This window comes from Taudactylus pleione, unplaced genomic scaffold (genome assembly GCF_031769625.1).
Source record: "Taudactylus pleione unplaced genomic scaffold, aTauple2 ptg002569l, whole genome shotgun sequence".
In the NCBI taxonomy this organism is placed as follows: Eukaryota; Metazoa; Chordata; class Amphibia; order Anura; family Myobatrachidae; genus Taudactylus; species Taudactylus pleione.
Genome location: NW_028286949.1, coordinates 1 through 14972, shown reverse-complemented (window position 1 = coordinate 14972; position 14972 = coordinate 1). Strand labels below are relative to the sequence as shown.

Sequence of the window (14972 nt, the reverse complement as noted above, 5' to 3'; positions counted from 1 at the left end):
ACAGTTAGACATGGGCGCAGATATACCTCTTAGGTGTCGTATCCACTGTCGGCTCCAGAGATGGGGCTGCAGCACAATCCAAAATTCACATAGTGGAGCCGCACCAACTGCCACCTCAAACATCGCCAGCCCCACCCCTGGAGCCGCCATTGGTCATATCTGGTGTGGGTGCTGGAGGGCTGATGCAACAATAAGCAATGACAATGAAGACTGTCAGCAGCACTATCTAACTGCTTGTGATTGGCTGATTTCATAATGGCCCCTCACACTGATCGTACGTAAATCATTAGCAGCTGTATAATATAAAGTCACGGCTTCAATTTGCATTATTTAATGGACATTTCCAATTGGTCTACTGCGGGAAAAGAGATTTCTATTGGATAAAGGTGAAAACAAATGTTTTTGTTTAATTCTATTTTAAAAATGCATTTTGTGCTTTTTATAAAACACAGTATTCTCATTTGTTTACATGACCGTTCCTCACATTAATGCACTGCGTATAAATATGGGAATGTGTCTTTTGAACTTATCGCAGTTTCACGGGCGTGCATAATTTCGACGCAGCGTCATAGTACATGTCACCGGGCTGTGTAACACACTGCAGTGTTCGCAGGGCTTGCGGTAGGATATGGTCAACCACTAGTGCGGCGTATGGGCCCGATGGTATGCGATGTTACTGATTGCTGCATACACTTCCTGGAGATGATGTATATTACGAAGGGAAAGTGGGCGTCTTACGACTGGCTGGTGGGCGTCTTAAATACAGACCGCGATCGCACGCTAAGACATAGTGGACGTACTAGTGTCTTGCCATGCGATCGAAGGATTTGCATACTTTAGCAGCTGACAGCTGCCTGCAAACGCATCTAGCGAGCGGGTCTGAATCGAGACCTTTGTTTCATCTCGATCCGTCAAGTTAAAGCTGAGCATTAACAAAAACAAAATTGAATGACATCATCAATGCAAGAGACAGGTGTGGCAACATGATTCGTGCCATTTAGCCCCGCCCCCTATGTAAATTTACACAAATTGTGGCAATTTACCACAGAGGGGGTGGGGCTTAATTATGTCAACCGTCAGGCCCCACCCACGTCGCAACCCACCTGCTTCCCCTCACCGGGCTTCTCCCGGGCAGGAGAAAAAAAAAGTAGGCAAGTATGGATAAAAACAATGTCGGCAGAAGCGATTTCATCATGGTCGAAGTCGCGTTCAACTGCTAGATCTTATATATTTATGTTCTAGCAGCTTTCATTGACTGATAGAATGCTACATGGTAAATCTTACAGTAATAAAAAGACACCTCTCATTTCAGGATTACTTTCTGTGGAATTTTCTGCCAGAAGTATGTTAAAGCCAATATTTCCGAACAATCTGCAACTACCGTGAGATACACTATGAAGATGTTGGCGAGCGGAGCTGAAACTATTATCTTCATGTTCTTGGGAATATCTGCTATTGATCCGGAGCTTTGGGTGTGGAATACAGCGTTCATACTTCTGACTTTGCTCTTTATCTCCGTTTACAGAGTTATCGGTAAGTCGGTAACGTGAAACACTTTTTTTTGTATACGCGTAATTTATGCATTCTGTATATTGTACCTGGTCTGTGAACCATATATTACACCACAGGTTCCCAAATTCCACCATTACAGTTCAGCTTTTAAGGATATCCATGCTTGAGTCCAGGTGGTTAAATCAAACTGATTTATGGACTAATTAGGTCACCTGTGCTCATGCATGGATACCCTTAAAATGTGGACTGTAATGGTGGAAATGATGAGGCCCGGTACTGACAAAGCAGACAGGGCCCCCCGGTGGCCGCAGAGGTGGGCGGAGCAACACCAGGGGGTGGGACACCAATTAGTGCGTAAACCAGTTTAAAATATGTCATAGTTTGAGCTGTGGTTGTTATTATAACATGTCAAACTAACATATTAAATGTGAAACTATACAAGAGAAAACTGCTGTAAATTCACACACAAAATCATAATCTATACTAAATATATAGGAAAAGCAACGCCGATTCTAGTATAATTAAAAAAAATATATATATATATATATATATATATATATATAGTATATACACTGTAGTGGAAGGATAGCACTCAGGGTCTCAACAGCACTTCTAATAAATACAGGCACAGCCAGGATATATAATACATGGCAGAGAAGGCTGGCTGGACTACGGGGCAGGTACAGGGCAGGGAAGAATGGCTGGAACAGGGGGGGGGGACAGGGCAGGGACGGCTGGCTGTACCAGGTGGTTTGTACCAGGGACGTAACTAGGGTGGTGCTACAAGTGCCATGGCACAGGGCACCGGAGGGCAGGGGGCGCTGTTTGGGCCTGTCAAGTTTCCTGTTTATTAGCATTCTTACTTGTAGCTTCCTCTTCTTTTATCCCCAGCATCTCCTGGCCTCTCCTATCTCTTCCCTGGCCCTTCCCCATGAGGCCATGGCCCTTCTCAAGGTGCTCTATCTTATGTCCCTATTTAAAAAAATTGGGGGGGGCAATGCTCTCTCTGGCACAGGGCACCAAAATATCTAGTTACGGCTCTGGTTTGTACCTGGCCTAGAAGCACAGACGGAATTTCAAACATGGCGCCGACCACGACCCCTCCTGATTGGCTGCTGGTCCACGAGCTCTAGCTCTCACCATGCCGCCGCCCTTGTATCAATCAGATCCCTCCCAGCTCCCCCTGCAGTGAGCGCGTCCTTCTGCGATTTTCTAGATACATACCGGTGATACTGTATTATCTCCGGTATGTACATGATAATGGGCGGTATGTACGGCATTATGGATGCGATGCTTAGTACATCCCACCCTATATGAGCTGGTCCTAAAGGGGATTAAGCGGGAATAAGGTTGGACGTTGATGTTACATTTTAACTGCCTTCACCTTTCAAAGCATAACCAACCGGCAACATTAGGTTCATTTCAAATTTAAGAAAGTGCTATGAAAGGCTTAGAAATTAGAGTGCGCCTTAAAATATGCTTCAAAGTAAACAAGCGCACTAGCGCACCAGAGGAAGTATAATGAGCGATTCCTGCACCAAAGTAATGAAATGTGTAAGCTGGTTAAAAGGGAAAATTACAAGAAAAAGTTTTCCAAAAACCAGTAACAGCAGAGCTAAGACTTGTCTTGACCTAATTCACATAGACAGCGCCGTGCACCCTGAACGCGTGATGTCATGTTGAGGAGGCGGGACCACCAGCATCGGTAATTACACCACTACCCGGAGCATCCTCAGTATATTCCGGGGGGCCGTACACGCTGCAGAGTGCATGTCTGGAGCATCCAAAGGACGCTCCAGGTGGCACCGCAGCAGTGATTCCGGCTGCAGGGTGCCGTTGCGACCTATTAACCAGATGGAGGTGACGAGGGGCAGCGACGGTGCCGCCCACAGGGCTCTGCGCTCTGTTTGGTAGCACCGCTTGCAAACCGCTAGTTACAGCACTGCACACAGATGTACGTAGACCAGTGAAAGATGTGACCCCCAGGACAAACTAAGCCAGGGCTCTATTTACTAATGAGATTCAGCCGTTTTAAGACTCGTTAGATATGTTAATCCTGTTTCTGGTATTTATGAATCGTTTTCTGAGTTCCAGCGGTGCTATTTTGTTTTCTTATCACCATAAAGTATTGTATACTGTATTTATCAAGAGCGGTATTTGTATTTTACCACTCGTTGGGTGATTTCTCCGTGTCTCTGCTGGTGTTATTTTGACGACCGCTATTGTCCCAGTGAAGAGGTTGCGGCATCCGGGTCCATACCCACAATGCAATGATGCAGCTAATCTCCGCCCCTTCCCTCCCACTCTCCGCACCTTTCCTTCTGCTCTCCGCCCCTTTCCTCCCATTCCCAGGTTCCTACTTTCCGCCTCTCCAGCTCTCCGCCCCTTACCTCCCATTCCCAGCTTCCTACTTTCTGACTCTCCAGCTCCCCGCCCCCTCCCTCCAACTCTCCGTAGTCTGTCCTGTCCTATTCATTCGGCAGTGACAGCGGGCACAGAAAAACACAGCTGCCTGCTTCACTAATAACACCACTCGCCGGCGAGCATGTTAGTGATGAATACAAGGTAAACAAATTAAAATAGCACAGCGAGCGTCGGCGTTATGTTGCGCAATAAATAAAACGCCTTAGTAAACGGAGCCCTAAATATTTTATCACATTCCATGATGATTACTCAAAGTTCACAACACTTTACCTGTTGCTCAGTGAGGCTAAAGGGCCGTATTCAATTAGGTATGAAAAGCCGTTTTAGGCAAAAAAAGTTTCGCCGGTGATGTCATTTCGCCAGCGGAAACTTATCCCCGTATTCAATTGTGGAGACTTTTCACCGGTACGGAAACTCAATGCAATGTACCCGACGGAATAGCAGCTGACAAAAAGTGCAGAATTGCGGTTTTGGGGTGGGGAATCCACCCTGCACCCTTAGGACAGGACCCCAAAAGTTAACTGTGTCAAAAAAAATCCTAAATAAAATTAAAGAACACCCCATAAAATGACTTTGAAAAAGGGGGCGAAAAATACAAAGTTGGGGTACAAACTTAAAAACTAGCGAAATAGACTTTGGGGGGGTCTGCAAGTATGGGGGAGGGTTTTTTTTGTTTTCAGGTGCATGCTGAAGGTTTGTTTTTAACGTTTTTAAAAACCACACTTTTGCAATTTTTAACCATGCTTGTACCCATTTTCATGTACCCCAAATTTGCTGGGACTAGTTATTTTCACCCAAAAAACCTGCTAAATGATATTCCTCACCACTTGTGCAAAGACGCTATTTAGCAGCTAATGAGAGCATATAAATACCCCAAATAGCTTCAGCAGGGCTATTCGGGGGCATCTACAATGATCCCCAATGTTAGTGCATCTTTTGGGGGGGTCTCAGGCTGATTTCCCCAAATCTGACAGCGCTTTTCACCTGTTTGCACTTTGCTGGGTGCCTTTTTCGCTGATTTCTAATTGAATACGGTGATAAGCGTGGACGCGCGCATGGAAAACCAACAATGACGGCGAAAACCTCGACAGGCGATAAGTACTCGACTTTTTCACACCTAATTGAATATGCCCCAAAGTCTGAGAAAAACTTGAAGAATATCTTTGTCATATAATGAACCACTTCTCCAAAAACGGGAAAGAATATAGAAGTGTCAAGACACAAGCCACTCTGGAAAGGTGTGAAAGTATGTTCCGGAAAACAGTACCGTACAATGCAGAGCAATATGGGGGAGGATGAGAGGATGAATTAGACTCTCTGCAAAAGTGGATGGAGCTAGGCCCACCTTTCGCTGCGGTGGGCCCAGGTACAAGGGGGTGTGGCCTAATCGTAAGATGCGTGGCTATGCCCTCTTCAAGAAAAAAACAAACAAACAAGATTTGCGGCACCGCGAAGTGGCGTTGTGCGCTGGGGAGGGGGGCGCTCTGAGCCCCCTCAGCCCGGCGCATAACTAGTGGGGGGCGCGATCTCTTTGATCGTTCCCCCCACAGGCATAGGAGACTGCTTTGGCTGCTTCCTAGCAGCCGTGAGCAGTCACTCAGTGCAGCCCAGCAAACAGCAACGTGTGCTGGGCTGCTGTGATGTAAGAGGGGGGGGAGCGTTGACGGACCCGGGCCTCCGCCGGGCCCCTCCAGCAAGCCCAGGCCCGGGTAATTTGTACCCGCTCCCCCCCACCTCTCGGCGCCCCTGGGTGGAGCATTCTGATGCAGATATGCCAGCGATTTACTATGGAGAAGCAATCACAACAATCTCCTGTCTTTATAATCATTGAAAAGTCTCCATATGAACTGTGGAATGGAAAGAAACCTCAGCTACAACATATAAAATCTTTGGAAGTAAGGCATTAGTACACGTTCCAACGCTCATACTGCAATGCTCGTGCAAAGGAAGGAGTGTTTGTAGGCTATAGTGAAAAGGATTACAGAATTCTGCATAAGGAAACCAACCAAGTGACATTGAACAACACAAGCAGAACAGTGCGAGGAAGGAGTTCCAAAACCACAACCAGAGGCAAAGGAAAATGAAATTGAAGTTACTATGTGTGGGATGCATGATGCATTGCACCACTCATTGCATGCATGCCGATGTTAATTGCATGAAAAAAAAAAAGCAAAGAACAGCTCTCCCGATAAGAGCTGTTCTTTGTGAGAGAGGGACTTCTGGAATGCACACGGGTCCCCTCCTCTCTAAAGAGATCTACTAGGTGGAACAAGAATATACCACCACAGCAGTTATCTTATCTTCCTTGGACAGCACCGCAACCTGAGCCAGAGTCCTGGAAAGAGATGCAGAAACTACCTACCCATGACAAGGAAAAATGGAATTAAACTGCTGATGAAGCGATGGAATCTCTCAAACAGCTCCAGACATGGCATCTTACCAGGGGCGTTTCTAGAGAGGAGGGGGCCATTGTGCAGTCTCCGACACGGGCCCCCTCCTCTCCGCCTGGAGACTGGCAGCACACTGAGCTGTGCGCAGCCAGCGCCGGAGTTATAGACTCTGGGCACTAGATGGCCGCATTTTCCCTGTACTGCGCATGCGCAAACGACAGGAAAATGGCCACCGCGGCCATTTTCCAGTCGTTGTACAGCGCCGGACCCCCGCGTCGACGTGGGACTTTGGAGAGGTAAGTAATATTATGGGTGCAGGGTGTGCTGTGCAGGGCCCCCCTGGACCCAGGGGCCAGTGTTCCCCGCACACCCTGCACCCATTGTAGATACGCCTCTGCATCTTACAGAAGTACCTCCAGGAACACATGCAATTGGATGTAAATGTTTTTTTTTAGGCCAAATGTGATTCTGAAGGTAAAGTTTACAGATTTAAAGCAAGATTAATGGCAAATGGCTACGCTCAAAAATATGGTGAAGATTATGAGGCCACTTTTGCACCAGTTACTAAACAGAGCACTTTCAGAACCTTAATCACCAGAGCTCCCTTACAAAATATGCAAGTGAGACATTGTGACATCAAAACTGTTTTTCTTAATGGTGATATAGAAAAAGAATTGTACATGACACAACCTGAATGTTATGTCAAAAAGGGCCAGGAACATCTTGTTTGCAAAGTGCAAAAATCGCTCTATGGTATTAAGCAATCACCAAGAGCAGTGGTTCTCAAACTCTGGCCTGATTCAGACCCAGTCGCAAGCGCTGAGCGCTTGCAACCGGGTCGATGTTTGCCCACTGGGCATGCGCACAACGGAGCCGGCTCCGACGTGCGCATGTGCGAGACCCGGCTAGCGACGGGTGCTCCGTCGCTCCGGGTCTCGCACCAAAGGGGGCGAGCCGTCGATGGTGAATGACAGCTCGCCCCGTTTGGTAGGCGTGGCCGGGGGGTGGCCTCACAAACGGAAGCGTTCCCAAGCGAAGGCCTGCCGTTTGTGGGCGGCCCCACTGACGTCACAAGTGATGTCAGTGGGAGAGCTTCCAGCTCTATTAGAGCCAGAAGCTCTCTGGGGCTTGCGGCCACGAGACCCTACCACAAGGGTCTCGTCGCAAGCCCGATGGTCGCGATGGTGTTGACCATCGTGACCATCATCCTGGCCGCTTGCAATAGCTGTGGGTGGTCACCCACAGCTATGCAAGCGGCCAGGAGGCCGCACAAAAAAAAAAAAAAGGCCAGATTGAGAGCGAGCGCTCTTTCAGAGCGTCCGGCTCTGAATCAGGGCCACTGTCCTCAGGACCCTACACAGGTCATGTTTTCCAGGTCACCCAGCAGGTGCTCAGGCATAGTCATTACTCACTGACACATTTTAAAAGATCCACAGGTGGAGCTAATTATTTCACTTGTGATTCTGTGAGGAGACCTGGAAAACATGCACTGTTTGGGGTCCTGAGGACCGAGTTTGAGAACCTGTGACCAAAAGCATTGAATTGTAACATTAATGAAGGATTATTGGAATTAGAGCTCACAAGAAGTCGAGCTGATCCATGCCTATACTGAGAGGGCAATGGATGTATCTGCTCTTATCGGTGGATGATTTCATTATTGCTCATGAAAAAGAAGAGATCACAAAACAAAGTGAAGTTCTAGACTCACACTTTGAACATAAAGAAGACCCGGGAGAGGTGACCTACTACCTAGGAATCCACCTATAGGACCCCCGGTGGTGCCTGACCCTAACCCCCCCCCCCTTCCCCTAGCATAAAACCAATCCTCCCGGGGGAGTGCCTAACTCTAAATCCCCCCAGGAGTCCCTAAACCTAACCTTCCCAACCCTCCCCCCAGCTAAGCGCTCCCGATGCCCGCCTTACCTACGTTGGGTATCCCAGGTGTCGGGATTTCGGCATGGGGCTTATGATAGGCATCAGTATTTAGACGCCTATCTTTAGTTCCATGCCAGGATTTCACTGTCGGGAAGCCCGGTGGTCGGCATTTCGACTGCCGGCTTCCTGACTACATCCCGGGCAAAGCCCTATCCCAGGCGAAAAACCCACCTGTTTGATAAATAGAGGCCATAATGGCCAGTAACCGGTTATGCTACAGAATGCTGCCGGTATTTATTACATCACACTGAAAAAAGTTAACCTTGAACTAGTCTTTAGGTCAAAGTATTATGAAAGTTCCATAATCTCCGCTATATATTGTTGCCAACTCAAATAAAAGTGCCAAATACTGACTCAATTATGACCTGTGTAAATCCACACAAAGTCAATAGAAAATAAAACATGAAATGGAGGTTTACAAAGCAATATATTTTATATGGGTTTTTTTATGTGAATATTTTTCTATGTAATCATTGTTGTTAGTTTGTGTAATTACTATAGTAAATACGGGAACACAATCTGCAGCAAACTTTCCCTTTATTTACCAACTGAAATCCAATCCAGATTCCATGACCAGCTTCAGCCTCTCGGAGTCCCAGCTTCTACATAACACTCCAGGTGGCTGTACAGGCTGAGGCGTGTGTGCCAGGAGCTCTGCCAGTGATATTGGCTGCCGGGTGCCATTACAGGCACCCTGCTAGCCAGATGCAGGGGCCATGGGGCAGCAATGATGCCAACCCAGAGTCCCTGCAATCTGGGCTATGGTACCATTCACACACCCATGGTTCTGGCACTGCTTAACACATACGTCTATAAAATATTAGGGCAGTAGCAGCACTGGGGTGTTAGTGAGATTATTTTGGAAGATTAATGTGTACAGTCTCTTTTCTGAGCATGTATAGTTTAACTAATGCCAAGTACTTCTCAATCAGAGGCAATATCAGGGGTTCAGAAGCGTTGCTTGTGATGGAGAGTTTCTGCAATGTACAGATGGGGTTATCTGGTAATAGAACCAAAAGTTAATTCTTCTCTTGCATCTACGTCAGTGGTCGGGGAACAGGGGTAAATTACACCACATGGGGTAAAAATGAAATTCCTGGGGGTAATTGACGGACAGCCGGGCATGCATATGAATCATTCTATAATATAGAATGATTCATATGCATGCCCGGCTGTGCCGCAGGGAGGTTCTAAGCTGGACGCCCGCTGAGATGTTATTACCAACGGGCGCCCGGCTCCTTCCCTGCAGCGCCGCGTTAGTCGGAGGCTGGAGTTCTCTTCTGGACTCCAGCTTCCTCCTCTCTCCATGCGCACTATGGGAGAAAAGTCATGGCATCTCTCCCATAGTTCCGAGGAGCAGCCGGGCGGACAGGACGGCGGCGGATGCAGGAGCGGGGATTAAGGTAAGTGTTTTTTGGGGGGGGGGGGTTTGTACAAGCGGCACTACAGGGGCATTATATGGGGGCACTACTACAGGGGCACTATATTGGGGCACTACTACAGGGACACTATATGGGGGCACTACTACAGGGGCATTATATGGGGGCACTACTACAGGGGCATAACTATGGGGGTACTACTACATGGGGCATTATATGGGGGCACTACTATATGATTTCCTTCCTTTCAAATCAAGGGGGTAATGTCGGTGTATCTAAATATATTTTGGGGCAAAAGGTAAAAAAGTTCCCTGACCCCTGATCTAAGTAGTCTTTTTGGTGCCCATGAATTTAATAGGTACTTGCATTTTTATAGGCTTTGTTTAAGTCTAACATGACTGCATAGATAGATAGATAGATAGATAGATAGATAGATAGATAGATAGATAGATAGATAGATAGATAGATAGATAGATAGATAGATAGATAGATAGATAGATATGGTAAGAGTTAGGGGTTAGGGATAGGTTTAAGGTGAGGGTTGTGCATTAGGGTTAGGATTAGGGTTAGGTTTAGGATTAGTCTAACATGACTGCATAGATAGATAGATAGATAGATAGATAGATAGATAGATAGATAGATAGATAGATAGATATGAGACAGATAGATAGATAGATAGATATGAGACAGATAGATAGATAGATAGATAGATAGATAGATAGATAGATAGATAGATAGATAGATATGGTAAGAGTTAGGGGTTAGTGATAGGTTTAGGGTGAGGGTTGTGCATTAGAGTTAGGATTAGGGTTAGGTTTAGGATTAGTCTAAAACAGCCTAAAAAAATATGGTGACATTTTGGTGTCGACATGTTAAATGTCAATATTCTGAATGTATCGACATTTTAACCATGTCGACCTTAATGCATGTCTACATATTGATTGTCGACCTAATGATCCTGCCGACAATCTGACTGTCAACATTCAGAAGCTGTCGACATTCTGGTGTCGACATTCTGAATGTCGATCTTCTGAATGTCAACAAGTCATACCTCACCCTATTAAAGGTGCAGAGATCTTTAATGAGATACTATGGGAGACTCTTGTCAGAAGAGCTGGCAGCATAGACACCTAAGAGACTGATGATAAGCTGCAGGTGTTCTCAGCACTGTGTATGCTACAATTACATCATATAATTATCAGTAAGCAGCAATATTACTGAAACTGTTAGGACAATATATATATATATATATATATATATATATATATATATCGTTAGAAAATGACTACAGGAACTACACAAATGACGGGACTTGATCAGTGACACTATCTGATACCTATTGTAATTTGTAACAATGGGGCCTATGTATCAAGCCACTTTTTACATAATGTTATGCAGAAACTGCAGTTTCTGCATAATTTTATGTATCGATCCTATGTACTAATAGCACAGTGCAGGAGATTTCACAGACATCTCCTGCAAAGTGCTAATTAGCACTACAGATCGCAGTCCCCATTATTGTCAATGGGGACTACGATCGGACCCCTATGTACTAAACTCCAAAATGCAAAGCTTTTCGGTGTTTAGCCCCGGTAATTTACACCATCTTCAGGTGGTGTTAACTACTGTTTGCCTATTGGGGCTCCAGGGGCAGGAGAAAGATCTTTTGATCTGTCCCTCTGCAGCCCCTGGCCAGTCCCAGAAGCTGACGCTCTGCCCATGCGCAGCGTCAGCTTCCCCGAAGAAGTCTTTCACTTCAGTGAAAGACTTCTCCGAAATGCCGGGGATATAACTCGTGGGGACAACGGAAACTGCAACTGCTGTCCCTGCGAGTTCCCGTTAGTACATAGCAGGGATATTTTCATTAAAAATTAAAATATTCACGATGAGTTGGACTTTTAATAATCGCGGCAGTACAGCGATTATTAATACATAGGCCCCAATGTCTCAAATAAATTGACATCACCAGCAATTGAGAGATTAATGCTGCCCTGCAGCTATTCACTATGCGCCATATAATTTATGTTAGTAACATTTGCAAGTAGCAACAGTGTTAAAACTAGCAGGACTGAGTAAGTATAATATACTAGGGGAGCGCTGCAGGAATAATATAAATAACGGAGAGTGATCAGTGAAACATTGTAAAACATATTGTAACAATTAATAATAGAGATACAAACCTTACAATAGAAAGATACTAAGGTGTCACTTGTACAATGAACAGTTGGGAGTTGTGTATATGTCTGTTTGCTAAATAAAATATGATACTATTTAAGAATTAATTTTAATAAGGTTTTATAAACCAGGGAAATACAGAAACTACATCTGAAGTCTCCATGCACTATGTATGCAATAGACTGAATTATACAAATATTCTAAAGAGAGATACTGTAATATACTGGGTGCCTAACTTTATAATAGATGGCAATTGGAGTAATAAATTATTGGGAGGAAAGTCAGAGGCTGAGGAAGGAAGCAATTTAATATCTGCCTAATTGACTATGTGTTGGCAGTTTGGCAGTGAAGGAAATTATATGATACGAGATCAGCCCTAGATAAGATACCTTTCATTTACTTCTCCTCTGTATAAGAGGGAATAGTAAACAAACTATTTACTTTGAAGAAATGTGGAGACAGTCTAAATATTTAAGTACATTGGAGGATCTGTTTCTGCCTAACTAACACCCTATTGGCGGTAATGTTGGTAAGTAGATACAATTTGCAAATAACCTCCAAAATAAACTTACAGTACTTTCTATTCGCATTACAGTAGGATAATTAATAGAAATGACCCCATAAGGGTTATCATTGTTACCTTCACAGGAACAGACTATATAATTTGGGAACTGACCATTGGCCCCTGATAGAAACAGCAGACTTATAGTATAATTAATTAATAAATATAAACTGTATGTACAGTATATATATATATATATATATATATATATATATACATAAATGTTGACCTTAGAGCGACTAGCTAGTTGGTTAAAAATAAAATATGTGAAGTTCAATCTTTACAAAAATACATATACATATGTATAATGTACTGCACCAAAAAGTGCAAGTGCTATGAGTGCAATATTAGTGCAAAAATGTGCAATACAGTGTTCAATGTATAAGCATATACAAAAGTGCAAAGTGCTGGAATTTTCCTGTAGTTAAATGATACACTTATTTACTTAAATATGTGTAAAATATGTGAATTAGAATAAAATTACATGCAATCAAATAAATATTTAAAACTGTAAAAGGATTTAATATTGCAGTTTTAAAAAGTAAACAATAAACATCACTTGCAATTTAAAAGCAAGATACAAAAATGATCAATAAAAATAATTTAAAACACCAAAAAAAAGGGTAATGAAGGTAGAGCAGCTTATCTGAGGTAGAAAATTAATAGTTCATGTGGCAGGCAATACACGGCAAGAGGCAACGCGTTTCGTCCTTTCAAGACTTCATTCAGGTTTAATCCAAGGCACACAACCACCTGGGGTGCCCTTGGGATGCGACCACACAATTTACATAAAAAGATCATACAAACTCAGCACTCACTTGTGGTCTACCAATTCAAGCAGCCTCTGGAGGGAGAGAAGCCTGCCCTGGCCGGAGTCAGTACCACATACAGCGGTTACCGATTGTTTAGCTATGGTGACCAAGTATACGGATGTGCGTATGGGGGAAGTGGGCGTCCTTATGTTAGGCTGCGATCGCAATGTGAATGCAAACATTTACATATCACCGCTGATATTAGCAACTGCGTTGCGTGCTTATAAGCAGAATAGCGATCCTTGCTGAATCAGGCCCACATTTTGTACAATTGTATCAGTTTGTGTAACATGTTGTGTCTTTACTTTTTTAATGTGAAGCTGGCAAACGTAATTTTTTGAATAAATGTATTTGGTTAAGAGAAGTCTGATTAGTGATATCAGGTAAGCACATTTTTGGGTATTTTTATTGGTATTTTTTATTGGTATTATATGACTGTACATTTTCTTATTACAAGCACCAGAATATATGGTTAAACATTAAATAACTGGGCAGAGAAACATGAATGAACTTAAAAAAGTATAATTATCAAAAAAAAAACATTGGTATGGGGTAATACCCTTTTTGGATGTGACATAAGCTGCATTTATTACAAAGGTATTGTGGCAGAAGAACGAACGGCCAGTTATGCAGCGCCCCGCTAACCTTACTGAGATCATACCACAACTTGCACGGGCCAGCTATCCCTGATCAACGCAAGTCTGCTATAACAAGCTTGCAAGGGCCAACTATTCCCTGTCTAAGCAAGCAGGAGGCATCCGACCTCCATTCCAATACACAACCAAGCTTGCTCGGGTAAGACGTGCCAATGACCCCAGTAGGGTGTGAAATCAACCTATCCTGAGTACTTAAGGGAAACGCACCAACAGACTATAGCAAGCTAGAAGTTTATAAGCCGGCCATGCCCAAAAGGGTTGTAACAGGGCTCCACAGCACCCTGTGTTGCCCCCGTCTCCTTTGCACATTATTATTATTATTATTATTATTATCCTTTATTTATATGGCGCCACAAGTGTTCCGCAGCACCTTACATAGTACATAGAACATAGAACTAATAGGTGAACAAGAAACAAGTAACATACAGTACATTACAGTACAGGACAAGGACACAACTTATATACATTGCTGAAATAGTGATTAAAGCACTCACAATAAGCTGCCGGGAATTGGCGGTCCCGTGTTAGGTGCCCTAATGGGGAGTAGAGAGTAGAAGAAAATGTAAAGAGAAGCACATGAAGGAAGAGGTCCCTGCTCGTGAGAGCTTACATTCTAAGGGGAGGGGCAGACAGACAGGCGTGACACAGAAGGGGAAGATGGGAAGGAAAGAGCATGAGGTGGGTTAGGATGAGTGCTGGAAGGCCTTGATGAAGTTTGAAGATTTGTAGAGAGGTGGAGAGTCTGATGGGGAGAGGGAGAGCATTCCAAAGGTAGGGAGCAGCACGGGCAAAATCTCGGATGCGGGAGTGGGAGGAAGTAATCAGTTGGCAAGAGAGGCGGCATGCATTAGTTGAGCGAAGTGGGCGGGCGGGAGTGTGAAGGGAGAGAAGGTCAGAAATGTATGCGGGAGAGGATTTGGTGAGGGCTTTGTAGGCGAATGTAAGAACCTTGAATTGGCATCTGAAGGGGAAGGGGAGCCAGTGTAGGGCTTGAAGGAGAGGGGAAGCAGATGTAGAACGTCTGGAGAGGAAGATGAGCCGAGCAGCAGCATTAAGAACCGATTGTAGTGGAGAGAGGTGAGAGACTGGGAGGCCAGCTAGGAGAAGGTTACAGTAGTCCAATCTGG

General features: G+C 44.5%; 1 protein-coding gene across 1 annotated transcript in view; it reads left to right on the top strand.

Annotated features, from left to right (window-relative positions):
- Window positions 1-1533, top strand: part of LOC148431257 (sodium/hydrogen exchanger 3-like) — a gene marked incomplete at its 3' end in the record, with an annotated part of 56861 nt that extends 55328 nt beyond the window's left edge. Inside the window, exon 7 of the mRNA XM_088466150.1 lies at window positions 1313-1533. Coding sequence (XP_088322276.1) covers window positions 1313-1533 — 221 coding nt within the window. The remainder of the gene's footprint in view (window positions 1-1312) is intronic.
- Window positions 1534-14972: the final 13439 nt, after the last annotated feature.